This window comes from Fusarium redolens, assembly GCF_020744475.1.
Source record: "Fusarium redolens strain MPI-CAGE-AT-0023 chromosome Unknown BKA55scaffold_6, whole genome shotgun sequence".
Classification (NCBI taxonomy): Eukaryota; Fungi; Ascomycota; class Sordariomycetes; order Hypocreales; family Nectriaceae; genus Fusarium; species Fusarium redolens.
Window position 1 is genome coordinate 874,982 of NW_025763669.1, and position 26,218 is coordinate 901,199.

A 26,218-nucleotide genomic window follows, 5' to 3' on the forward strand; every position below is an offset into this window, starting at 1 on the left:
CCCACTCTCAGAACATAGAACACCGAACACGAAAATATTTGTCTTCCACGCAATGATATATGCGCATATCCTCGGTAACATGACCAACATGTTCGCAGGTTAAGTGAATGGGTGTAGATTGTGTTGCCTCGTGTCTCAGTGTTTGGTGGCTCCATATTTGCGACACCGAGAGATATGCGGCTGCAGAATCGATAAGTTCGTATCTGAAATTACCGAGCTTGGTAAATTGCAAGCAGTACTCTATAATCTGTACCACATGAATACGGTGTTGAGATGCGGCAAGAAGCTGCTGTTAGTGGGATGGAAGATCTATCTGATGATAGCACCATGGTAGCGCACACACATCGTCTTCCCCATATCCCCAGACGCGAAAATAATATCTTAGTTTATTCTTAAGCTGCCAATATGTTTCGTGTCACCAAGCTCACAGTCAAGCATTGCATAAGTTTATCCAAACGATTCCTGCTTCAAGCAAGGAACTCTAAATTATATGCAGAGATAACTATGTACATGTAGTAATGAAGAATAACACACCCAATTCCCATCTAATTACATCCTTTAAACGCACTGGAAGTAGTACTCGTTGTGCTCAACGCACTTGTAGGGCTTCTCGCACTCGGTAGGTCCCTTGTAGTTCTTACCGCCACACTGGTAGTAGTGCTTGACAACACCGCCAGAGCCAGTTCCAACGGGATAAGCGGGGGCGGTACCTGTGGGAGCGGGAACTTGAGGTGCAGTTGTCTCGGTGTTCCATTTGTAGGTGTAGGCTGAGCTGCTACGAATGACGGGGACACGAGTGGTGGGCTCGACGGCAGCGACGGTGGGCTCGAACTCGCCATCGTCTTCGTCACAGTCGCCAGAGGGAACAGGGGCTTGAGTAGGAATGGGAGCCTCGGTCTCGGCGCAGTCATCATCGGAGTCATCGTCAACGGGAGCCTTGGTTGGGTAGACCTGGGTTCCGTTGGTGGGGATAGCGTAGGTAGGGAAAGGGGCTTCGGTTTCGGCACAGTCATCATCATTATCATCAGTCTCAGTGGCAAGAGCAGTGCGAGTCTGCTCGGTCTGAGGAGCGGTGGTGTTCATGTAGTTCGTGGTGCCAGGGACAGTGTAGACGGGCTTGGTCTTGGTCTCGAGAGTGGTAGCAGGGGCGGTAGTCTCGACGGGGGCAACGGAGCTGGTAGCAGGGGCTTCAGTGGCAGCGGCCGCGAGAAGGCTGGAGACACTGGTCCAGGCGGGCTTCTTCTCGTAGTCATCGGTGTATAGAAGAGCCTCACCGTTACCCTCGAAGACACCGGGGATCCAGCTGTACTTGTCGGTAATACCCCAGACTGTAACACCAACACAGCCCTTGGTGTCGAGACAGGCGCCGACAACATCGGCATACTCATCACCCTGCTTCTTCTGCTCAGCGGCAGAAGCGGGGACGGACTCGTGGCGGATGTCGAGCTCGGTGATGGCGACCTCAACGTTGAGATCGGTGAAGCGCTTGAAAGTGGCGGCGAGCTCAGAGCGAGGAGGAGTCTCGCCGACGATCAGATGGCCCTGGAAACCAACACCGTCGATGGGGGCACCTTCCTTCTGGAGGAGCTTGACGAGCTCGACAGCCTTGTCGGTCTTGGCACCGTTCTGCTCAAGGTTATAATCGTTGTAGTACCTAAACGGTCAGACAAATACTTCGTCAGCGTGGTTAAAGAACTTACAACTTGGCTGCGGGATCAGCCTTGCGAGCAGCCTTGAATGAGATGCCGAGGAAGTCAGTTCCCAGAGTGCGGGAGAAGACACTGTCTCGCCACTCAGCGTTGTCATCGATGGCCTCGTTGACCACATCCCAAGCGTAGCAGTCACCCTTGTAGTGCTCAACAACATTGGCGATGTGAGCCTCGATGATCTCAGTGAGCTCCTCAGCAGAGAAAGCACCAGCAGAAACTATATCCGTTAGCCTACCCTCCTTCACATAAGCAGATCATAACTCACCCCAGGTAGGGAGCTGGCTGTGCCAAGTCAAAGCATGACATCTCAAAATCTGTCCATTCTTTTTGGCGAGATCCGGAACGACGTCAGCAGTCGTATAAACAAAATCACCCTGCTTGGGTTCAATAGTCTCCCACTTCTGTCCGTTCTCAGGTACAAGCTGTCCAAACTCCTCAGCGTCATCAGCTAGCTTGCTGTAAGGCGCATCGCTAAGATATCCGTTATCGACAGCTGTGCCGAAGTACTTGAGTCCAGCGGCCTGCGCCAGGCTGTGAAGCTGGGCCGAGACGGGGCTCGAGGCCAAAAGTCCAAGGAGTGTAGTCTTGTGCATTTTTGTAAAAAAGAGTGTATGGTAGGTTAAAAAAGGCAAACAAATGAGTGTATTTTGCTTTTTTGGCTACTGAGCTACTGAAAGAAGGGAAAAAAGAAGGAAGGAATGTTAATAAACGACTCGCGTTTGTTAATAAAGAAGAAGCGAATATAGATGCGGGACCCGAGATCATGATATATATCCATTCGTTAGCTTAGCCATACCTTCAGCTTAGCCGCTCAACATCATTAAAGCCCATGTAGATCGTCCCATCTGTATACGAAAGCCTTGTGTCCTTTAACCTTACGGTAAAATATCTTCCGTCAGTAATTCTTTGTACATCTCCCCTGTCATGTCCCGCTTCGTCTCAGGTCTGTGACAGGGATGCATATTTTCTCGGGCCAGGGACCGGAACTGGCAATGGAGATAGCGTATCGTAACGAGAGATCGACCCAGGTTGTGCTGATTACCCGGTTAAATTGGCATTGGATGTTCGGCAATGTCAAAATTGTTGGTTCCTTGCATATTGCCCTGTTGTTGACCAATTACCCATGAAGGGATCCAGGAACAGCTTTTTAGTTCAGGAACAGGGCGGATAAATCTGAGCATGGCGGTTAAATATGCAGATGATCACCAACACAGACACAATCGCTTGTGTGCCCATTCCTATCTGTACTCTACCATCTTCTTGGCTTTGTGATAGATTATCTGTGATATGAGTGATTAGAACAAGCAAAAGGATCAAATTCTTGTGTTGTATCACGATCTGCCGACAAGATAAGATGATCCACCCCCTTTCATGTTTCAGATACCCGGCGCTAGGAACCGTTGGTTATAGCTTATTTTTCGTCTCATCTCGACGTGATGATGGGGTTATCGGTGGGGTATTCAATGGCACGCCTCTGATTTCGCTTAATCCCCTTGGCTATTACAGCACGGCTGGGGAGTCGGGAGTGAATCTGTCAAGTATCATATCATCAACTCCGGCTAAATCTATCAGAGCTGATCGTTCTATAGGAACAAGTCTTCTATAGTACCCATTTCGTACAAGTGGCATATCCAAGCGGGCACTTAAAACTGCTAATCTGCCCTGCCAAGAGCCACTGTAATATCTCAAATATCAAGTTCTTCCAAAGTCCCATTCCATAACTTCTCCATACTGTTCTTTGCTGACTCGGTGTACATAATGACAGGATACCTGGTCTTGTTAGCAATCACAGTCAGCACATCGCCCAACTTACGGGCGAATTTCCCAGTCCCCATACGACCCATAGCTCTCCTTTCCAAGAACCAGTGCAGGATGAAAAAACCGCCTCGTTCCACCCACAATGTTTCTTAGCAGAGAAATAAAAGTGTAAAAATCATTGTTCACGGGCCTTTCAGTTCCCTTATGAGGCTCGTCTGCCTCATGATGCAGGGATGGACAATGTTAAAAATGATGTCGTTCACGCTGACAAGCTCGAGAGTTTTGAAATAAACACAATTAAGAGAAGCTTAGTTGTCGAGTATCGGTCTTCTCCATTGAATCTTTTTGGAGTTTCGACAGAGTCCATTATCATCCTCGCGTTCAGCATCTGCTTGACACACCCAGCTTTCGTGTTGGCAATATTTAAACATTCAAACGTATTGCAGCTCGTGGCAAACTCAGGCCCTTTTATTGAAATCGAAGCATTTAAGCCGCCATAACACAACTCAGTACCACCACAGTGAACCAATAAGATATTCTAAAGCATTTAGATAGATTGGAGATGAGCATTAGTCCAAGGCACATTGTTAAATCGTACCGTCGTATATGACAAATGGTTCCCGAATCTGAGGTTGCTTTCACCTACCCTATTGGCCAGCCCCGGTTTAGTCAGCCATCCTTAACCTTCCCGAGGTGAGCGCCGCGTGCCATAATGCATTTCATCCCGTCATCATCACCTCTCGAACAGATCTACCATCTCTAATTCGCCTTTCACTGATAATTCCAGAGCTACCAATGAAACCTCAAGAAATGGTGTCAAAAACACCATTACTCGCAGCCAAACCTCCGTCTGATCCACCATCACTTCAGTACAAGTCGATTCTCTCAATGCAACGTGGAGAGACAGAGTGGAAAGCTGTATATCCCATCCTCGAGAGATTGTATATGAAAGACCGTAGAAAGCTTCGACATATCATGCAGATCATGGAGGAGAAACATAATTTCAAGGCATCGTGAGAACACCCACCAAAATCGATATTGGTATGAGCTTACCTTGTTCGTGAGTCAGTGTTCAAATGTACAAAAGACGGTTTACAAAATGGGGTTTCTGTAAGACAAAGCGAAGAAATATGAATATTGCTTGCGAGACCAAGACCTTATCTACAAAAAATACACCAGAGGCTCAGAAACGGCCAAGTGATACACCGTGTCACTCTCCAAATCCAAGCCTTTTGGAAACAAGCAGTCTTGAGTTTCTTACAAGTATACACGACTGGAGCATTTCATTCTTTGAATCACTTCGTACAGAAGGATTACACCTACAAGATACCCATCCTTCCCAACAAGCCGGTAAAATCAACCGTTACGACGCAGAAGGGTTAAGTTTCGCCTTTCGAACCATCGTTGAGCTCATCCAACGCGGTAAAGGCATTCTAGCAGGCCGTTTAACCCGCAAAACGTTTCTAGACATTGAAGCCATGCTACACGCCGAAGCACCTTTATTCATCTGGAATGTCTTGGAAATCATGTATCACATGGTTCGTCTTGGTCAGACACAGCTTCTTGGTATGCTTCTAGCTCAACTAATCGAGCTCGCGAGTAATAACCATGAGATGACACATCCTGTTATTAAGATGCTGAAAAGTTTGAAAAAAGCGGTATATCTTTGGGAGAAGGATGCTACACTTGAGAAAATGCAACTCCTTGAGCAGGCTTGGGCTTTGAATGCGGCTATTGTCTGCAGAAATTACGACTCGAGACTGTTGATTATGTACTACCGCCTAGTCTGGGAATCTTCTTGCGTTAAACTAGGCGTGGACCAACTTGAAGGTATTGATAGGTGGTTTTCAGCTGTGAAGAGCAAGATTCCTTACGAGGACTCTTCTTTCCAACAGGCCATTCTGTTCAGCGACCCTGCGGCAGACGGAACAATACCACCGAAAGACTACGAGATTACAAAAGCACTTTGTGTCTCAGCGATACAGCATCGCTGCACAATGACATTTGGGGAGTCAAATATGAGGAGTCTTGTGCGTCTGGGTCTGTTAAAGAGCCGTATTCTTGAAGAAGTGGAAGGATATCCAGGTGACGTGATACCACAGTCCCACACGCGGTTTCAAGCTAGAGTCATGGCTTATTTGGTGAAAGTTCTTGTGGACGTTGATAGGGAACTCGGCTTGGACATTGATGTGGCGGACAGAATGAGGACCAAAATCGCTTTGCGAGAGTTTGGCTATTCGAGTACGGCGCCGCAGGTTATACATGATATGTGGCACCTAGAAGCTTTTCTGCGAAAAGAAGGACATATAGCTGAAGCGGCAAAGATAAGGAGGGAGACGTATAAGAGGCTTGAAGAGTATGTAGATCAGGTCCCTGTATATGAGGTCTAGCAAGCGCATGATTGACAGGCACAGAAGCAATGTGATAGATAAATGCGATGAGATAGTGAGATGATTTACCCAAACGCCACGAGTCTATGCTCTATAGAATGCCTTCCTATGCAACATCAACATGCCTTACAAATACAATCACCTCATGAATCACGACCCAGTCGCTCCTCATCGTCTTGAGTTAGTTCATATGCCGGTCGGAAGCCCTCTCCGTTTTGACCCTGCTTCTTCAGATGGGGGTTCGGATGTGTGTCCTTTTTACCGCCTAGACTCGTGTAGCCTTGGTCGTATAGAGGACAGTACTGGATGCCGAGATGTCGAATAAACTGGTCATGTTAGTTTGTTCAGCGCATGGTGATGGGGGACTTACAGCCCAGATCTGAACTGTTCGAAGCATCGTTAGCGAATGTACATAACTTAAGCGCGGAGGTCGTGGAGAGAACGTACCATAATGCCAGTCAATAACAGGATGTATTCTCATAAACGACGGCCAGCCAGCGTCCGTCGGATCAAAGAACGTCAAGTTCTCTCCATGAGGATCAGTTCTTCTCGTTCCAACAAACACAGCCTTGATACTCGGTCGCTCCTCAAGGTATATCTCTAGTCCCTTCTTCATCGGTAACACGTAGCGCGCAACTTCGAGGCCGTATTCTTCGCTGGATGTCTCGACGAACGAGTCGACTTCGGGAAAGGGATGCGCGGCGACGATGTATACGCATTGGAGCTTTTCGGGAGGTGTAAGTTCGGAAGTGCCGTTGGTCGTGTCGGATGTTGAGTAGTAGTGTCGGCCCATGCGAGCGAGGAGGAGGATTAACAGGACGAGGCCTAGAAGGATCAGTTTATGTCGCTGATAGCTCTAAAGCCTTAAAAGGGCTTGCATATAGTCAAAGACCCTCATCATGCGACTTACAGTCCTTTCCGCCATTATATGATAACGATATTTGTTCCGGTCTGCTTCCGTCAGCCCTTATCCGACCTTCCCAACCACCAAAACGTACCGATATTTCTCCAACGCCTCATCCACGACCTCTATCGACTTGCGAACCTGATCTTGTACATCGCGCAATGTCTGTGTATCAGCCTCCTCAGAAATAAACGCTTCGACCTTTTGCTGGAGCTCGAGACACTTGTCGCGCAAGGAGCGGGGTGGCGGGGTCGATATCATGATGGCTCTCGATGCCTCGGATGTAAAGGAACTGGCGTTTCGCGTATTGTTTTTGCGGGTTTCAAAATTGAAGATCTAGTTTAGAGAGAGAATAATAGAGAGAAATTGGTTTTGAGAAATTGCATGTGCTGCGACAAGCGAAAGTTAATAGCTCCGGTTTCGCCGTATACATCACTGATGGAGGGGAGGTACGTAAAGAGGTCCTGCTGGACTGCCGAACGCTTGCGATCACGTGCGTCATTGCTCTGCGGTTTGGCTGCCGCATCACGTGAATGACTTACAAGAAGTTGTTAGTGATGAACAGATTTACCTCGGAACTCAGAAAGAGTCACTATTTTTCACTGGAAGACATATCATGAGAACATCTAAGGTATTATTGTGTAACTGAATTAATAACTATACAGTTTTATCATCATCATTGCCCATAAGAAGCCCAATACCGCAACGCCGAACATTAAACATGCACGATATCAGATCAAAATACAAGCCCCTGTCCAGTATCTACCTAAGAGTTCCAGATCCCCCCAATGCCTGAAGCCCATATCTCTCAGTGAAGACATCATTGGATCCACTGCCAAGTCATGAACTTGATGCTAACAACATCGTTCTCAAAGCTAGGCACAAGCAGTCCAGCTGATCTCATCTTCACGGGACAGATCTCGTAGAAAATGCGACCGCGAGCCCTGAATCTTGCCGGCGGATCCCCGCCTTCCCGTGGCTCAAAGGCGAGGAAGTCTATGGGCATCGTTTGTTGGCGTGAGTCGAGTGGAACCAAGAGCCTTGGCTGCATGTATAGATACAGTGTTCGTACTGCAGGGAACAACGCCTTCAGATGAACCAGATACTGGGGCTTATAGCTTTTATCGAGGTTGGAGTGGACCGGTATGGCCACCGTTCTGATAGCTTCTAGACCTTCGTATCGGTTGTTCCGTGGCAGCCTGAATTCGGCAACGCCTTGGAATGCATTTATAGGGCGGCCAGCGTCCCACCATCTATCTATAACGACCAAGTCACTGGCTGCATCAATGTAAAGGCTGCTAAGTGCCTTTGCCCTCCTGCCACTGTCATGTGAGTTGTCAAGGACTATGAGCGCAGGGACCCGTGGTTGGTAACGGCTCCAGCAGCGAGTGACCTCTTGATAAGACGCACGGCAAACTCGCATCAGGCCGTAATCACTATTGGGGTTCGATGCAGGTGGGAGAGGGAAATTGCCAAGGCTTGTGGGGAGAGTGTGTACTGCTCTCACTTGCCATGGCTGGAAAAACCACTTCTTGACATCCACGAAGTAGGCCCGCGGCGCGTCCACACAGAGAGCATAGGCCCAGATCATGTTCTGTATTTCTTGTGGTAATTGGCCGAATTTGTGAAATTTGCCTTGTTTGACATTCTGTCGTTTGAAGAGCTTCTTGATGAAATGAAACATTTTTGTGTTTCTGCTCCGTGAAAATAAGCTGTCGTTAATGGTCTGGAAATTCCGTTGATTTGTCGCTGTTAGAGGTTTGGAAGATCTGCTCATTTTCGAGTTGGAGATTGAAGTATACTGGGCTTCTTATACTGCTTAATCCTGAAGTGGCCGTGAACAAGCTGTCAGTGATTGGCACGTGCGTTGGTGAAAAATGCAGTATGTTCACCATGTCTCATACGATATTCGTTGTGCCTGAAGTTCGAAAGAAAGGAGATTAAATGAACACCAGAGCAATTGTCTACTCTGCTTACATCCCTGTGACTGACAAAGGTGGCTAGGCCTGATTGGGAATCAGTCGTTGTTGGACATAGGGTGATTGAAAGGAATAAGCATATAGGTGTAGTGTGAGTGTGTAATAGGACTACCAGAGCCGGGTCCGGAGCATATGAACCAGCGAAGGGAGTCATTTAGGGCGTCTTCGACTCTAGGCCATATGAAAAGATCAGCTGAAGTGTCGCGGGGAGGTTGTGTAGGCTATGCTTAAAGAGTACTGTAAGAGGCGCCAGGGATCTAGTTAAGCTGGCTCGTGGTGGGAGATAGACGACAATGGCCAGAGGATTTTCGTGATCGGATGGGATTTTTCTACCTCCAAAACCTCTGGACGAAACGGTTGGTTGCTCAGTAATAGTCCAGTTCGATCAATGTTGCTGTACGAAAATCGCCTGGTTCAATCCTTCATTGAGTTCATATCCACCACACAAGCCAGTTCAAAGTCAACCGAACCCGCTCGATATACGGGACAAGATCCTGGGGTTGAACGGGGGGAATGCATGGAGCCAATGGTGCTGCTAAGATGGCGCTGGAGTTGGCGGTGCCATAAAATCCTCACCCATATCGACATCTTGGCTTGAGCTATCTGTCTCTATAGATGCGCGAGGCGTCTTGGAGTGGCGGCTCGGGCGCCACAGTTCCTTGCCATTGACGGTTGCTGTCTGCATGGCCATCATTGTTATTGGAAACTGGTGATGACGTCGACGGTGATGGAGGTGGTGGTAATACGAGGATGACTGCTCGGAAGAGTCTGGCCTGACAGCAGCGGGCGGTGTGGAGGTCACGGTCTGGGGCTGGTGCTACCCATGAGTAGCTGGGTTGCTGGTGGCACTATCTGGACATGCCTTGTTGACTCTTTGGTGGGTTAAGTGTGATACTGGCTTGGACTAGTTGAGTTGTGGTGATTATCAGCGAGTTCGATTGAGGAAGAGGCTCGTTTGGCGCCGGAATTGCTTGGATTTGGCTTGAATTGAAGCAGAACGTCACCCTATAAGTTAAAGGTAATAGAGCGATATTAACATTGCAATATCGATCTTACCAGCGATTGTCGAGTTAGGAGTGGTAGATCTCTCTCTTCATCTTGTTTGTCACCCTGTTCCTCCAGCTCTGGAGACGGAAAGCTTCATCGATGTACTCAGCTTGCTGGAATCTAACAATTCAATGCTCCCATCAACATTTTTCTCTTCTTTGAACAGTTCTTCCTCACCTCTCTCTCTCTCTCTGATCTTGGCCATCCAGAGACGATTGCTTGTTGGTTGGAGGGTACCGTTGGCAGGCTGACAATTGCATCTGGGAAATCTCGCTTCGTCGTTGGCGGGGACTATCCTGTCGAACAAAGGGAGAGGGTGTCGCGCACTGGATCCCATGCCAGGCGTTGGTAACTTCAGAGGGACTCCGGTGCATATCCAACCTCCGAAAGATCTCTGATGTTCTAGCAGGGCTCATCGGAGGGCTCTCCTATGGGTAGTATGCCGTGGTGGTGTTAGTGACATGGTTTGTTCGACTAAATGGTTCTTGAAATTATCCACGTTGATATCCAATTCAGGCACCTGAATCTCATTTTCGAAGTCCTGGCATGTGATTATCGGTTCCATATGAGATACCAGGTCTTGAAGAAAGAAGATATCTCTACAGGATAATCGTGACTTCGCTTCTTATTTGATATTTGCGAATAGGACTTGGAGGTTGGAGAGACATGTTCCGTGATACTGGCCTTTTGTAAGTGAGGTTCCTAAGCGTCCTAATGATAGAGTTACTAGTCCAGTCTCCTCTCAAGCGCCATTTGTTGAGATCGGAAACCAAGTGGAAATAGGATTCGGCCTCATGGTGATCCGTCCAGCAAACATGGCGATGATTGCGAGAACGCTGTCGTGGTATGTCATGACTTGCGCTTAAACCGAACTGTTCGCGATTTGTGTCAAACATTGGTGAGGACGACAAAAATGTGAAATTTCCGCTGTCGAATTGAAGATGATCCTGAAGCGAACAGGCGAAAGGACCCAACTTGAGCCATATAATCTTCCATATGTTCATGAGAAGGTATTGTCAAATCAGAACTTTTGAGCATGTAAATTCAATACGGGCCTTCTTTCTTGGGTAGTTGATCCCAACAGCAGAGAGGACCATATCTCAGCTCATTGGGATCCTCCCCCTCAGGACCCCAAGACTAACCGTCCCATTCAGGTCGAAGCCAGTTGAATGAGTTGACGGCGATGGAGGGTCTTTATTGCCATTATAGCCATGATCGCTCTCGGAGTTGCTGATTCGTCTTGAATTCTCTGCTCTGTTTGCCTTTATGGCTCTTTGACTGCTTCGGTTTTGGGCTCGGGGTGGTCTGTTTGGGCATCTGCAGGCGGGAAGGCAACCAGCCAGCGGTGAAGGACTTGGCCTACTCGCTCTCCTGATTGATGAAAGTAGGGTTTATGAGTGTAAGATAACCCAAATTTCCGAGGTCCGTTTTGTACTGATGGGTTGCGAACCATACTGTTCCTTTCTCTTTCGCGTCGGTCAACACCTTTCGAGATCGGATCCTTCGTTGTTCTAACTCGCTTGACTGGGGCCTGGCGCCAACACTGGAGCTGACACGATATATGGGTGCCACACAGTCAGGTAGCCGTCTGGTGACGCAAGAAAGTTGAGGAGATGTGATGCTGTAAAAGAAATAAGGACGTAACATAGTATATGTTATCGTTATGGTTTTGCTGAAGACTTGGTAGAAGGCAGGGGGCTGATAGAAGCAAGATTATTGTTATACTGCTTGACATTTTCATCCCCTAGAATATCTCTTCTCTGGGCCCTACCTGTTCTCTGTCGCTTCCGAGCGCTGGGTGCTGTGGCCAGCACAAGGGCCAGCGCCGCCTGGTTCGTATGGAGCTAGAGAATTGATTAAAATATTCGGCGTTCGACCCTGAATCTAGCTAAATCAGAATTCTGTCTTCAGCCTGAAGGCATTGCATTTACTTAATCTGAACGTTGACGGCCTTTTTCTGCGCCTGATGGAACTTGTCATTAAAAAAGTGGCCATTGAATTCGTAGCCGCATTCTTTGGCCATCTGTTCCTTTGTGTAAAATGGGTTCTCCTCTGCAAAGGTGAGAATATCCTTTGATCTGGCTCGCCGCTGTGTCACCATCCACAGCGTTTGTGAGTTTATTCGCCATGTTCTGTGGAACATGGGGGAGCCATCTATCCATTTCTAAGAAAGTTCTTGGAGATAATAAAGGCATCCCGTCCTAAACCTATGCTCTGCGAATCAATTCCGCAAAGCCTATATCCGATCTATTATAATAGATACCGTTGGCGTAGAATGTGAAGGTTGCCTATTTGCTGTATGGCTTCCCGACTTTATCATTGACTCCTCTGATGAATACAAATTGCTGAGATCTTCCATGGTAGCATTACAAGGATGTCTCGCGTTTCGATGCATAAACGAAGTTGGTGGATGAGTTTATCTCATCAAGCCGTTCGCAGATCCTTTCTCAGCGAGTAACCAGTAGTAAATGTCTTCAGACATCGGCATATTCTATGCCCCCCAACATCGTCCATGTTGGTCAATGTTTCAGCCCATTTGCAGGTCATGGCGTTTGCTCTGTCGAACGATTAGGTGAAGAGTGTCTTCTTGCCATGCCAAATTGAGGTTGGATCTCAAAGTTAAATCCGTGGTCAACGCCGGACGCACCCAGGCTCATGTTCTGCAAGCGTGTGTGTAAATACAAGGCATCGGTCATAAGTACCAGGTTCTGCGTGATCCTTTGTCGGATGTTCTCGTCGTGATGAAGTTGCTTGTCTTCAAAGACCGTTGAAAGATTGACTGTTAGAACAACACCTTAAACTCATGTTGGTATACAAGCCAGCCGATGGTTTTCGAAGCCCGTTCATAGTACTAAATTGGCATCAAGAGGTTGTGTTTCAGGGTTTTTGCCTTATCGTCTCACACTCCATCTTTCTGGTCGTCGTCTGATGTCTCACACAGCTCGTCAAGGCATTCGCAGACCAAACGTGTCGACAGCTGGACTGTGATGTTTTCTTTTAGTTTGATGCCATCACTCGGAGTCTATCCCAGTTCGGTGCAAGCAAAACCTTTTGCTTGAAGCCGGAAAGATGTGATTGTTGCCCTCACTCTCCTCACTCTCCTCGCATGATAGATCCTTCGTATGGACACTGTCCCCAACATATCGTCACCGATATGGTAGTGATGTTCCACGGATGCCATCGGAAAGAGGTTCATCCATGAACCATTGCCCACGGTTCATGTTAGACCAGGGAATCAAAGAGCAACTTGGTAGTTGTGTTCATCAACCAAACACTTAACAGCAGGTCTAACTTTCTCTCAGTAGTTGCTGAACCAGTCAACGCTTCGAACGGATGCCATCTCACGCTCTGAGTAGAATGGGCGCGGGCAAGGACTTTTGATGTCGGTTGTTAGGAGATGAAATAACTTCAGCTTCATATCAAGGAATATCTCCGGGGGGTGTTATAGATGATGAAGGACAACACGTTGACTGTTGGTAAAAGTCTGTACGGGTGAGAAGATTGTGTGTTGAGAGAGTGTTCTTGGTGTTTGGTGTGTGGAGTTGCGGTAAGATTGTCAAGATGGAATGTCTTGAGGAAAAGAAAGTCAAGTCAATGAGAATGATGGTGATTCAAGTTTTCTTCTCGGTCTCATTCTGCTGCACGTGCGCCCTGCCTGCTGCGAAGGGGCTTGAGATTTGCAATGCTTCCAAACGTCCTTCATCATTGTTCAAGATGTGATCGTATGAACTATCGGTCAAGGTGTCGGCGAGATTGTCTTGCGCCGTCGATTCGACGTATTGTTCATTCGCCGCGGCGAGGTTGGCAATGGCTGCCTTGAGCTTCTCCCCGAGACTCCTGGCCGGGGTACCGGAAGCCATGGTCGTGCGTGGGTAGTGGCAAGGTCTGACAAATTGGATGTGAAGGAAGATGATTGTGGCATCGTTCACTGCATCATTCAATCTCTTGCGCAGTTGAAGACTGGCCTATTCTTAAGGCGCTGACTGTTGAGGCCGTTGGTGAATTTGTGTTTATCGTTGTCAGTTTCTTCGAAGCCATGTTCGCTGTCTCGTACACTGCGCTGCGATGGGTAGAGAAGTTCGCTTCGCGAGGAAATCTGCCATGTTGAAGCGTGAGGCTGCTGAGAGGGAGAAGTAGCGCCACATGCGGTAGGATTTGTTGGTCTCTGTATCGAGGCGCCGGCATAGTTAATTTCCCTTTCCTCCTCCTCATGTTTATGTTCAGCCTCTTGTGGGCAATCTCATCACGAGATGATAGAAGCCGTAGTCTCGTCTTTGGCAATGTCGTCTAGGGTCATTATGTCAGGGAGCTGATGCATATCCGCATTATCCTCCTGAGGTCTTGGGTAGCGAGAGATTTCGTGCGCATAAAGTTCATCGGCTGGCTGTATCTGCTCGTCCAGACTAGCAAAGTTGAAGCCGTGGTCGACGTTGTCTTCTCCAATCTGGTGCTAGGTTCCAGCACACCGACACCCTGCATCGGCAGTGCCTCCATCTCTACCCTCGGTGCTGAACGTCGCGGTCGCGAAAGATATTCCTTAGATTGGAAGAGTATGTTCTCCTCGAACTCCTCGGCCGCCATTGCCTCTCCATATCGGATGGATCCTTTACAGCCATAGCAGCATCCTATAGCCTTGGCAATAGGATTCTTGTCCATGAATGCACGGCCAATATGCTTTCCAATATTGCGGAGAGTTTGTGCCAGTTTTTCCTATACTAGGAGCGCCTGTAGCTGCACTTCCGGCCAGAAAGTCGCTGTCGCTGAAGATATATCCGCTCGCGGAGGACTCGTTTGGGCAAGAAGAGTTGCAAGCCAAACGTTTCGTCTGATGCATGACAAATGACGAGCACAGCCTTTGAGACGATCATTGGCAGGCTTGTTATTGAATTTCACAGCTTTCTTCCTACAAGTCTCCAATCTTGGAATAGAAATGGCCCTCTGATAGAGCGTGAGATGAGCCATATCCAAGCCTCTCGTCCCGGCAAGCCGATAATTCAGTGCAGATGTCTCGGTAAGAAGATGTTCTTTGACCTGGGAAGTGGCATCTTGTTCGTCAGTGAACAAGTCGTTGAGTTCACCTATGATGGTGGTTCCTTTTGCTGGCCGCTTTGGCATCTGTAGCATGGGCAGAACCTTGTTTGCCCCTATCCAAGGAGGGATCGAGCAATTATTGTAAGGATAATCTTCAACTCTTGTAGCCCTCGAGACGATCTTGGGTTTTGTTGGTTTGCCTCGATGCCGTGATCGGTTCCACCATGGTGTTTGGGTTCTGCTGATTGTATGTTCCTGCAGGGTAGAGTTAAACACCAGCACGAATTCCGCCCCAAAAAGTCCTCATAGGAACAACGGCGGTGTGGCTATCGGCATTCACGACGTCGTATGCTTTGCGGTGACGTGTCCCGGTACTATCGATGGGTTTCTCTACCCAACATTTGTCGCATTCTAATGTTGCCTTTTTCTCGGCAATACCTGCATGTGAGAAGTTTTTACAACCCTTTTTCGCCTTTTCGCAACTGAGGCAAGTGATTCTCCCTGATGGGTGAGTACAAGGCTTACCAACCTTAACACATTCTTCGCATCTCCTGATGCAATAGACTTCATGCTTTGGCAAGTCTTTGAAAAACATATGCCAGCCGATGAATATGGTTTAATGGCTTCAGATATTGGTAGTTTTGAAGCTTCCCCATATAAGAAAAAGGACCATGGCTGATCATAGGAGGGCTCAAGTACCGCAGGCAAATTTGTCCTAGACGTAGAGAAAGCCTGTGAGCGGGTTGCATAGACCGAGGCTCAGACTACAATGTCCAGAAAATAATCCTCCCCCTCGTAATTCTGGATCAGCTGCCCAATGCTCCTTCTTGGAAACACGCGGAACCAAGGGGGCATAGATCAAAAGTCCCTTGTTATCCTTTTGGAATAGCTTCGCGAGATCGTGAACATGGAGATGCTCTCTTGACCTAAGAATAGCAAGGATCATCCGGCGTTCGGTCGCTTGATTAACGACGATCCTCCTTGGGGTGACGGTAAAATGGGAACATCATCCAACAGGCGAGTCAGAATGGGATGGTAGGATGAGATGTGACAAAGTGTGGATGGGAGGCGTGTTGAGAGAACGGCGACAGTACGCCGCAAAAGAAACAAGTGTCAGACATCTCCCACGGTGTCCAAGTCCATCTGCTGTCTATTCATCGCCACTCAGATCGCCGGTCGATCTCAAGTATTCCACAAGTATGGCGACGAAAAACAAGTGGTAGGTAGTGCGGAGGAGGTGCCAGAAAGAACAGGGCAAATCGAGGGCCTCTGTCATGTTTCGCCGCACATTATTGTTGAGTTAGAATGGGAACCGCATTCACGTCGTAGATTTGGTCCAGAGCACTGGACTCAGCCAGCTCTCTTACGACCCAAAAGTACTGATCAAGCGGGTATCCAGCTCAGTAGACTAGATACTCCTGTCAGTGGCTCCTATACAGCCTCCTATAAAGACTTGCTGCATGATCGAGGCGAACTCTGGCTTGCGGTAGTCTGTGGGCGGGGCGCGATGGTGCGGAGACTTGCCGGATGATCGAGGTCTCTTGTTGATGTCAGGGGTACGTAACATAAATATAAAAGAGTCGAGTATGAATACCGAGAGCGATGAGAGTTGTCTGGTTTGAATCAAGAGGCGGTTGCTCCCGCCCGAACTAGACGGAAACTCCTTTTCTGGGTAAAAGGCTTCATCAGGCTTGAGCAGCTATTGGTTGATATGTTCGAGAGCACTTCTTAGCCGCTTCGTTATCATCAAGTCTCTGTTGCTCGAGATTCTCCAAATGTTGATGAAAGTCTTCCATAGTTTCTGAGGTAGTGAGTTAACGCGGTTGAATTGGCCCTTGCAGTGGTAGCATGAGTATGTCGTGCTGATTGACATGTGCCACGATGTCTTCCGGATGGGAGATGAGGCAACCATGATTTATAGAGAAATCGGAGTACGGTAAGTCCTAAGAGAGTCCACTGTCAGCTTCGATACCTCTCGCCTGGAAGTATCGAGCCGACTGCAGCCCATACGCTCGAGATTTGGCCCGGCAGAACAAGCAACAAAAATAGTCCAATCAGCCTTGCAATGTGATTAAATCGAAGTGAAGCGGTGTTACTTCGTCAACAATGCTGTCAGTTGACCGTCATACAGGAGTGTAGTGATGGTGACTTCCTAGTCCTGTATAGCTTTGCAGAATTGGCAAAACTATGCAAAGAACGAACCACGCTCGATGGGCTTAGTCTCAGAGGAAAAGGATCAATTCGAAACAACTTGGCAATCCAGTAAAGAAGAAGAAAGTCCGAGACGCATGTCCTAGAAGACAAGCGAGTCCGCGCCATAAGACAAGTCGCTGCTCTTCCAGCTCTTATATCTTAATGCGAGTTCCTTTGTGATGTTGCATTAATCGTATCGCGGAAGCTTGGATATCGAAGCCCTCCATCTCAGTGCCATTCGCGAAGTCAGAGAAATGAGTGGCCTTCGCTTGAGGCTCCTCTGAGACCTCGTTTGGGCATCGTGCCGGGCGGAAAATAGACTGTTTGTCCAGGCTTCAGCATGATATACCGACCCCTGCCTCCGTAGTAAGAGTGGCCCTCTCTCCACGCGGCCCAGTCAAAGGCTTCGTCTGGGAGTATGTAGCCAAAACCGAGACGCCCCTTTTGAGGTCTCTTGAGATGGCTTTCGATCTCGGCTTTGCTGGGGTCAGGGCAGAGTTTTCCTCAATGGAGGGGACAACTTTAGTTCCAGAGGTAGCTCTCTACTCCGTCAACACCACCGATTCGGTGGTGCGGAACAAGCTGAGTGTCTAGGATGTTAGCTCCGGCTCCGTATGGCGTCAGTCAATGGGACGGGGTATGGTCAAGGGCTCTCTGTTGGAGGTGTCATGTTGTATGGCAGAAACGTAATGCCTGGCTTGGCTGCCTGGGATCCGTTCGGTTTGGCCGGTAGGTTGATGGTATTCAAACTTGGTCGGTGGGGAGAATATATAATGGTGCCTTGTGTGATGGTGGAGTTGACGGCGAGACAGGAAACGTAGGCTTGCTGTCAAGATCATAACAAGGATCTTCATGTGATAGAAGGGTAGTGTACAGTCCATGAGACAGCGGTTCTTCACTAAGTACCGCCAGCTGTACGGAACTAAACTTGACATCTGGCGATGCCATAAGTCTGCTCGTAGATTGAGGGGTAAAGGAGGCTCCAAGTCGAACGAAGTGATGAAGGAGAAGTCAACATGGTAGGAGATAGTGCTTCGATGCCGGTACTGATGAGACTGGAGGTGAGTTTCGTACTCAACCAAGAAGACTCGGATGAGTACGAAGGTGACGAGAGTGCAGGACATAGTGACAAGTAGGGGAAATGGTGAACTCTGGAGAAAAAAAGAAGAGAAAGGGGGAAAAGGATGGAGGGGACGAGTATATGAATCAGAAACGACCAATGCTCTCGCACGTGATTAGACTGTCTTGAAAGAGATTGATATGTCATAATGATTTCTGTGAAGTCATATCTGCTGTCTCCCGCTGTTGTCATCATAAATATGATGCTCAACATCTGCGCGGGGGGCTACCAGCCTCCCCATCCCGAGGGCGAAACGTGTTACCCGATGCCAACGTGCACTAACTCACTAACTGATTATACAGGATACTATGTGGCTCATCAGTTGTTTGAGGCCTCGTCATCTCTCTTACAGTACATCCGTCGGGTGTTGACCTCCTCCATGCGGGAGTCTGCATATCAGCCCAAGCTTCGACAACCACATTCCGAATTACCTCAGAGTATCCAGTCTGGACTGACGTCCGATATCGAAACGTCTTTTCCTTCATAATATCAATTATCTCGGGTCGAGAAAGCCTTCCATAGCCGTGCCAAAGTATGATATTCCCCTGTTGTTGTCACTTACGATCAATCTGCATCTCGCCATCCCTCCACTGTATCAAGAATCTTCTTGGCATTTTCCAAAGCCGTCTTGTCCGTTGAATCAATCATCAAGCTCGGGTACCCCTGAAACCTAAACAGCTCACACCGCTCCCTCAGATTTCGCAATAGATCCTGATCGAGTAACTTCGTAGTCCCGCTCGCCACCCTCTCCGCGTTGTCTACCCGTTTAATGTTTGCTTCGAGACCACAGGTCAGATACACGGGAAGAAAAGGGCGGCCTGCATAACTTGCGGCGTTGGCATACTCTTGTACCACACTTTGACCCAGCTCGTTATCCGATTGGAAGTCTAATGAGTGTGAGCATTAGCTGGATGATGGCACCGAGGGGGGATGTACCTGTAAAGACGACGAGGTGGTCGTGACTGGAGTGATGAAGTACGTATTTCTGCAGAAATTCCTGTCGATATTTTTGTCGTTGTGTGTTGTATTCTGGGTGCTCTCTGGAGAAGGCTGCTGCAGGGTCGATCAACTTGTGGTTGTCTAACACTAGGATGTTGGGATCGAGTTGCTTCATAGCGTCGGCGATTGTTTTCTTGCCAGTGCCTGGGAAGCCGTTTATCCACACCACAGGCGCTTTAACTGCGGTCGGCATTAATGAAGTTCGTTGTGAGGAGAGCCGACAATGGGTTTTGGTATGCAAATCTTGGAGTTTGTGAACAATGCAATTCTTTGGAAGGTGATGACGAAGCAAAAGTTTGGTTAGACACGTACACGATAAGTTCATTTTGCAATATTCAGAATAATCTCCTCTGTTCTTCCATAGTTTTAATCATAAATCATAAATGGGGCATCTGAAGCTGGGAGTGGTTATCATGGACGTCGTAAAAAGCTAATATTGCTGTACGAAGTTACGCTGAACCCAACTCTTGAACGTAGTACATATCGGTCTTGAATGGCGAACACACATAAGCCTATTGTGTACCATGTAATAATCGTCGAATTTTCGGAGAAAGTTATCAATCCCTTATCTTTTGGCGTAGCAGTAACTTTCTAAATAGCTTGAACTAATATTCGTAAACTAGAAATCATAATATATATACACACATGAAAGTAACACACACGCGGTCATAACCGCTTTGCAATAGACCGGTGGCGCTGATGGCGCTTTAGGATGCTATTGCATCACGGCCATATGGAAACGCCGGCATGTCTTGCTAAGATGATGCCGTGTTAAACATGACAACAATCTAATGAGTCAGTTTACTATCACCCGATATGTTTCCGGATCTCGTATTCACCACGTATTATGTAAGACTGGCAATGAGTTGGAAACGAGAGAAATACCTATCGTCGTTTTGGAACTGAAGGTCGATATCCTGTAGCAGTTTGGTAACCACTGGCGAGGCATCATCATCAAGACGTATCTGCATGACTTCGAGGCCACCTAGATAGCACAAAAGCTTTAAGTCAAATATGTCACGCCAGCTCTCCGCACCTACAACAAGCTTCTTGATGCAAGCTAGTTGTCGCCCATAAGCGCCTGACAAGTTTATCATATCCTCGTCTCTAAGACCCCACGAATTATCTAGAGCCTAGAGGATGTTAAGTACCAGATTTAGATAGAATTACTATTTGCTGTACTCGTAGTAGTAAATTAGAGTAAAGTGATCTATTATATGCTTCTGAGACTCTGCATATACAGATAAAGTAATTAGGTATCGATCGTGCTTAGGCACTTGTCTAGTCTCGCCTACTTTAAGCCAATTTGCTATGCTTCTAAGGATCTGAAATCTAGCAGTATCTTCGATCTCTTTGCTATCTTCGGTCGATTGGCTAACAAGCTTAACTATATTAACTCCGATTAGGCGAGGTCTAGGCCAAGTTGCCTCCTAGATTAGGAGACGGACTTCGCGTGGAAGATCATTAAAGGTAAGAGGGCATGCCTGCCTACTAGAATGATGTAGCAGACGATCATTAGTGGCATGTAGTGGCAGGCTCTGAGTTAGGAGTGGCCGTCTTAGATCGAATAATGGTGGGGTTTGTCCATGTTTAGTAGGTAATGGTCTAAAAGGCCTCGGCTCCTGCTGGAGTTCGGTGTCTATCCTGGATTCTGGGAGTTTTCTCTTCTTGGGCGGCTGATTAGTGAGCTGTATTTGTTGTAGCACTACCTGCTCTGGGTCCTTCTAGGATATAGTAGTGACCCAAGTGCACAGCCCGTACTGATTCATTATAGGCTTAATAATTACTACTTGTCTTCTGTGCTCTGTGAAAGGGCAAATAAGACCAAAAAATATATAAGTAAAGCGAGCATACAGATATTAGACCGTGTGTATCTCAAGCTGGTAAGCTTCCTGATTGTAAAAGATATTGGCAGGGTACAAGAGATTATCTGACGTAGATAGGTAATGTGCAACCAGGTAGTAGCCTTGACCTGATATCTTGGGTACTAGAGCAAAGGCTCGAGAGTTAAAATCTCTCAAAATTTCATTATGAAGGTGATAAATGTTCGAGGGGTTGTCTGGCCTGCAATCTTGGCCACGGTTTGCAATATAATCCCCTATCCGGTTCTGTTAGAACTACGAAGATTAATTCTGGGGTATTAGATAAGCTAGCTGTATTAATAAACCGCCAGATAGAGCGTAATTAGTAGTTGTAGATGCTGCTGCTAACGGTGCGCTTTCGAAACTATTCTGTGCCTTGGGTATACTGTCGTGTAGAAACTGCTAATCCTTGAAGTTATAAATAACAGCGAGCGGGTGATGTCTATCGATCCCTGAAAGAGGTTAGCTGAGAGAATGCGTATTAGCAGCAGACGTTAACCTTGGAGGATATAAAGAAAATACTGTTCACCCGTCAAGAAGCCATTGTAACTTAGCCTTATGGGGTTATTTCCTGGATGATTATAACTTAGGTATGCTATCGAAGTATTACCTGTAATGATCTGATAGGCTGATAAGACTGTTCTATGATGAATACCGTACTTGTTATCATAATTAAATTTATTGCGTCTCGAAAGAACATCCAGCCTAGGGAAACGGAGCAAGGTACTCTGGTGTCAGGATAGTGGGGGATGCCGAATGATGATGGGAGGTTCAACACACTGCGGCTCGGGGCGGCGCGGCGGTTTGAGAAGCATTATGGCACAATATTGAAGCAGACGGGCGACTGCCACACAAATGCCAGGCAGGACATTGCAGACATTTTATCCCTCATCGATTGACCCGACAGTTTGGTTCACCCCAGTCAGGACAATCACCCAACAACCAATACACCAATCGCGCATCATCTCATCTCATTGTGCCGAGGTTATCTGACTTGGCAATCGGGCAGAGCAGAAGATGATACATGTAGACATGGTAAAAGAAAACAGGTTGAAGACAGATAATGCGATGAAGTGGCAAAGGAAATATATGATGGAAAACGATGGTCAACTTGGCTCCTGTACTTTGATATGGCCGTAGCAGTTGATGGCAGGGCAGCCGCTAGATGAATTAGGTCCCAGTTTTCGGCCACGCTTGCCCGCCGCGAGGAGGGTACAGGGTAGGCAAGCACCAGTGTAAGACAGTGTGATCTTTAGATACTTAAGTGCCTTTGCAGATATAAAGGTACCTTCTATTTTAGCGCAATAGTCTGTTTACAAGGTTGTAAGGCCAATGTGTGTGATGTAGCTATTTATCGCTTTGGCTTCATCCCCACTACCTACTTGTAAGTAATAACCTATTCTTATATAGAAAGGTCAGTGGATTAGGAGACAAGCCTGTTAAGACTAAGCTTGGGTTGTTTTATATATTCTGCTCAAGGGAGAGCATACAACAGCATCATCCAAGATACCTACCTGCCTTTACAGATATGAAAGTCTTCTATTTTAGCGCAGTGATCTGTTAAGAAACCAGCAGCCAGGATATAGTCCATTGGGTTTGAGTTCACCAGCAAGTGATCAAGTTATTCGCGACTCAGACTATTCTGTCATGGGTACAAAGTCTGATGCACTTGCTTTCCTGAGAAGAATTGCAATATAATTTTGCTAATGTCGTTTCGGAGACACTGCATGACTCGTGTTGTCGTCAGAGAGATTCTTATACTCAAGCCTCATACGCCAAGAGCCACGATCTAACGTCAGATTTCGATATAGCCTGAAGCTTATCACTCAACCTCTCACTCACATCAAATTTTTATACCCTCCTCTCCTCTTCTCACTCATTTTATTCTTCTTCTTCTTCTCCCTAGATTTCCTTGTTTCATTACAGCACACTGTCAAAATGGCACTCAATCGAGTTGCTCCCGAGATTCTCCTCGAAATTTCTAACTATGTCGATCATGAAGATCTGCGAAAACTTTGCGCAGTATCTCATCGACTGATGTCAACTTTTCAACGTCAAATCTACTCAACCATTGAATTAAACGAAACTTCACGATCTGGAAGTGCATTGTTGGCTCTGGCATCTGGGCCTCGAAGGGACATTGTTCGCGAAATCCGATACAAACCCCATCATCCTTGGCCAGCTCGAGACAGGAGGCACAAGCCTGAGATCAAGCTCAGTGATGAGACTCGAGCAGCACTACAATCTCTCACTTCGTTTCCGTCCTTGGACAAGTTTCAATTCGACCTAAGTCACTGGGAGCTATCGCAATGGGCTCTATCACCCCAGTGTTTGAACCGTTGGGAATTTCATCGATGGCACGGAAAACACGATACAGAGCCTTGGAGGGTTCTTATCGAAGGGAGTCTACTAGCCTTGAGCAAAAGCGCCGGCTCCTTTTCTCGACTTGAGATCGATAGTCTTCCGCCAACTGGGCGAGAAACATATCGTGCATGTGAGTCAGAAACGTGGAAAGGTCTTCTTAAACACCTGACATCGTTTGAGATGACACTTGCCGGTGTGGGATACATGGGAGATGGCGGGAGTTACAAATATGGGAAGATGACTACAGCGCATCAGGGGTTCATAACTCTCTTTCCGGAGATGTTTCTGGAGAATCTGCACAATGTTCTGGTCTTGCGACTCACTGGGAAGATGAATGCAGTCATTGGCAATGAGCAACTCGTGGAACCGATAGACTGGGCATCTCTGTCTATCAATCTACCATATTTAACAACATTCGAATTGGATTACTCTCAGATCTCACATCAGCTCGTTGGTTTTCTTTCCAACCATACAGGGACGCTTGAGAAGATCAGCCTCCGGAACTGCATAGCCCCAGCCAAGCAAGTCTGGATCAACATCATCAACCTCTTCCTCGACAGACAGCCCAAACAACTAGTTGAATTTACGACCACGACGCGCCCAGTGCATAAACGAATTGGAGACCCCTTTGCTGATCATTCAGACGGATCGGATGTCAAAATGAGGAGGTTCGTGGTTGGGCTGGCGAATCACGATATCATACCTATAGAGGAGTGGGCCGCAGTGGGTGATCACGATCCAGAACTTGACGAGTCTGATGTTTTTAAGTTGTGGGATCAACTTGAGGAGATGTTAGATCGGAATAGGTGTCATACCCGAGCTGTTTTACAGGAGGCTAGCCGTTAGTGTGGAGATGAGCAAACAATCATGAAGCCATCACGAGCGGGACGCATTGGCCCCATGGTCCCATTATCTTGTTACGGTAGTAATTATGTCCAAACTGCATGCATGAGTTACTTTAGCCTTAAGTATTCTATAAGCTTCTAGTGTATACTTCTAATTATAGTCATATCATATCATTATAAACACGAACCAAAAGATAGAATAGGTATCATCGCTAAGCCCAAAAATGCAAACACTCTTTAATATAATCACCCGTCCCATCTCGGCGCATTGATGATCAGTGCCATCAAACAGCCCGACATGACTCCCGTCACCGGCAACGTAATCAACCAACCCATGTAAATCCAAAGCACAAGCTTCGGATTAATACATCTCCAATCCCCATTCGCCAACCCAACACCCACCGTAGCTCCCGTGATGCACTGCGTAGTAGACACGGGTAAAGACAGCCTCGTCGCCATAAGCACAGTGATTGCACTCGCAAGTTCCATGCAGAAACCACGACTTGGCGAAATGAGTGTCAAACGATTGCCTAGTGTCCGCATGACGTGGTAGCCGTAGGTCAAAAGTCCAACGACGATACATGCACCACCTACGACGAGAATCCATATCGGGATGGCGACGAATTCGGGAATGCCTCCGCTAGACCATACTTGATATGCGGTTGTGAACGGGGCGACTGCGTTACTGACGTCGTTTGCGCCGTGGACGAAAGATGCTGTTGCGGCGGTGAGGATCTGAAGAGCGGAATACATGTACTCTGCACGGTTGTCATAGTGCGCTGATCGAGCGTGCATGTCCTCCAAGTCCCAGTTGAGGATATTGTTCCGCTTCTGCATGGCCACGACGTCCTTCTCTAGTCCGCGGAGTAGCACGCGGTTAACTTTCCATGCCATTACTTTAGGACTGTTCCATGAGCCGTCGGGTCGTGGAGGTATGAATTCCGACGAGGCACGAGGTTCAAAGCGACCTGGGGGTGTTTTGGGTGGCGTCTGAGCTGGCGGTGGGAGAATCCATTCATCGTCGCGGTCGAGATCGGGTAACTGGCCGTCTGGTGTTTGAATCGATTGAAGAAGAGTTTCAGAGGTACGTAGATGGTTGAGTTCCTCCCGTGTGAGATGTCCCTGGTAGTAGTCTCTGATGCGAGGCTTAGTGAATCCAGCTGGTGTCGGCGGAGGTGGTGATCGCCAGAGAAGAAGTGGTCCTTGAAAGACATGATACCATTTGAGAGTCCAATCCTCGTGCATTATTCTCGTCCATAGGAAGGGAAGTAGAAAGAAGATTTGGAGGAGAGTCATTCCAGTGGCTGTCGCAAAGACTGATATGACGATATCTCGAGTAGATAGGTTGATAGTATGGATCCCTTTCCAAACGAGAAGCATCGTGAGTGCACCTACTGTCAAGTAGGTATAGAACGGGATAGAGTAGAATGCCCTCCTGACAGCTGTCTGTTTCGTCAAGATGAACTTCTTGGTGAACATGAACAGTACAAACCCCATACAGCCTGCGATCAACGGTGCAATAATCCATGCCGCAAAGATCTGCGACACACCATGCCATCCCCAATTGATTTTGGTGATGCCTATCGACGCTGTAGCAGCTCCAACTAGACCGCCTATGAGAGAATGAGTCGTCGAGACGGGTAATCCTTGCCGAGTCGCAAAAGTGAGGAAGAGCGAGGATGACATGATAGTGCACATCATGACAAGAAGTAAAACGCCGGGTGAACTGTCGTAGTGGTGAGGATCGACAATCTTTGTTCGGATAGTATCTGCTACTCGAGATCCAACGGATACACTGCCACTGAATTCGCAAACTGCTGCTACGAGCATTGCTTGCTTCATGGTCAGCGATCTCGAAGAGACCGACGTGCCAAAGGAATTGGCGACATCATTGGCGCCTACAATGTCAGCGTAATCCAGCAAGATACTCGAAAGACTTACCAATGTTCCAGGCATCGAGACAGGCGAAGATAACAGTAAGAGCAAAGATGTAATCATACTGATGAAGCACCGCCAT

At 47.5% G+C, this 26,218-nt stretch overlaps 7 protein-coding genes across 7 annotated transcripts; 2 read left to right on the top strand and 5 right to left on the bottom strand.

The window, feature by feature from the left end:
* Positions 1-558: 558 nt before the first annotated feature.
* On the bottom strand, positions 559-2,302 carry BKA55DRAFT_537771 (glycoside hydrolase superfamily; the record flags this gene model as incomplete). Its single annotated transcript, XM_046189959.1, has 3 exons — positions 559-1,654; positions 1,701-1,926; positions 1,975-2,302. The coding sequence occupies 3 exons, from the start codon at positions 2,300-2,302 to the stop codon at positions 559-561; spliced, it is 1,650 nt and encodes a 549-aa protein (XP_046050929.1).
* A 1,975-nt stretch (positions 2,303-4,277) lies between these two features.
* BKA55DRAFT_592701 (uncharacterized protein) lies at positions 4,278-5,857 on the top strand (the record flags this gene model as incomplete). Its single annotated transcript, XM_046195431.1, has 2 exons — positions 4,278-4,480; positions 4,594-5,857. 2 exons carry the CDS (start codon positions 4,278-4,280, stop codon positions 5,855-5,857), a joined length of 1,467 nt encoding a protein of 488 aa, XP_046050930.1.
* A 143-nt stretch (positions 5,858-6,000) lies between these two features.
* BKA55DRAFT_688378 (uncharacterized protein) lies at positions 6,001-7,022 on the bottom strand (the record flags this gene model as incomplete). The annotated part of the gene is made up of 5 exons (XM_046199198.1): positions 6,001-6,183; positions 6,228-6,241; positions 6,305-6,682; positions 6,768-6,808; positions 6,856-7,022. 5 exons carry the CDS (start codon positions 7,020-7,022, stop codon positions 6,001-6,003), a joined length of 783 nt encoding a protein of 260 aa, XP_046050931.1.
* Positions 7,023-7,581: 559 nt separating this feature from the next.
* Positions 7,582-8,445, bottom strand: BKA55DRAFT_537774 (uncharacterized protein; the record flags this gene model as incomplete). Its single annotated transcript, XM_046189960.1, has 1 exon — positions 7,582-8,445. The coding sequence occupies one exon, from the start codon at positions 8,443-8,445 to the stop codon at positions 7,582-7,584; it is 864 nt and encodes a 287-aa protein (XP_046050932.1).
* Positions 8,446-18,335: 9,890 nt separating this feature from the next.
* Positions 18,336-19,323, bottom strand: BKA55DRAFT_725638 (uncharacterized protein; the record flags this gene model as incomplete). The annotated part of the gene is made up of 2 exons (XM_046201117.1): positions 18,336-19,018; positions 19,068-19,323. The coding sequence occupies 2 exons, from the start codon at positions 19,321-19,323 to the stop codon at positions 18,696-18,698; spliced, it is 579 nt and encodes a 192-aa protein (XP_046050933.1). The 3' UTR covers positions 18,336-18,695.
* A 3,493-nt stretch (positions 19,324-22,816) lies between these two features.
* Positions 22,817-24,390, top strand: BKA55DRAFT_563908 (uncharacterized protein). The gene has a single exon (XM_046192444.1). The coding sequence runs from the start codon at positions 22,931-22,933 to the stop codon at positions 24,200-24,202; it is 1,272 nt and encodes a 423-aa protein (XP_046050934.1). The 5' UTR covers positions 22,817-22,930; the 3' UTR covers positions 24,203-24,390.
* Positions 24,391-24,447: 57 nt separating this feature from the next.
* Positions 24,448-26,218, bottom strand: BKA55DRAFT_688384 (phosphate transporter; the record flags this gene model as incomplete). Its single annotated transcript, XM_046199199.1, has 2 exons — positions 24,448-26,099; positions 26,143-26,218. 2 exons carry the CDS (start codon positions 26,216-26,218, stop codon positions 24,448-24,450), a joined length of 1,728 nt encoding a protein of 575 aa, XP_046050935.1.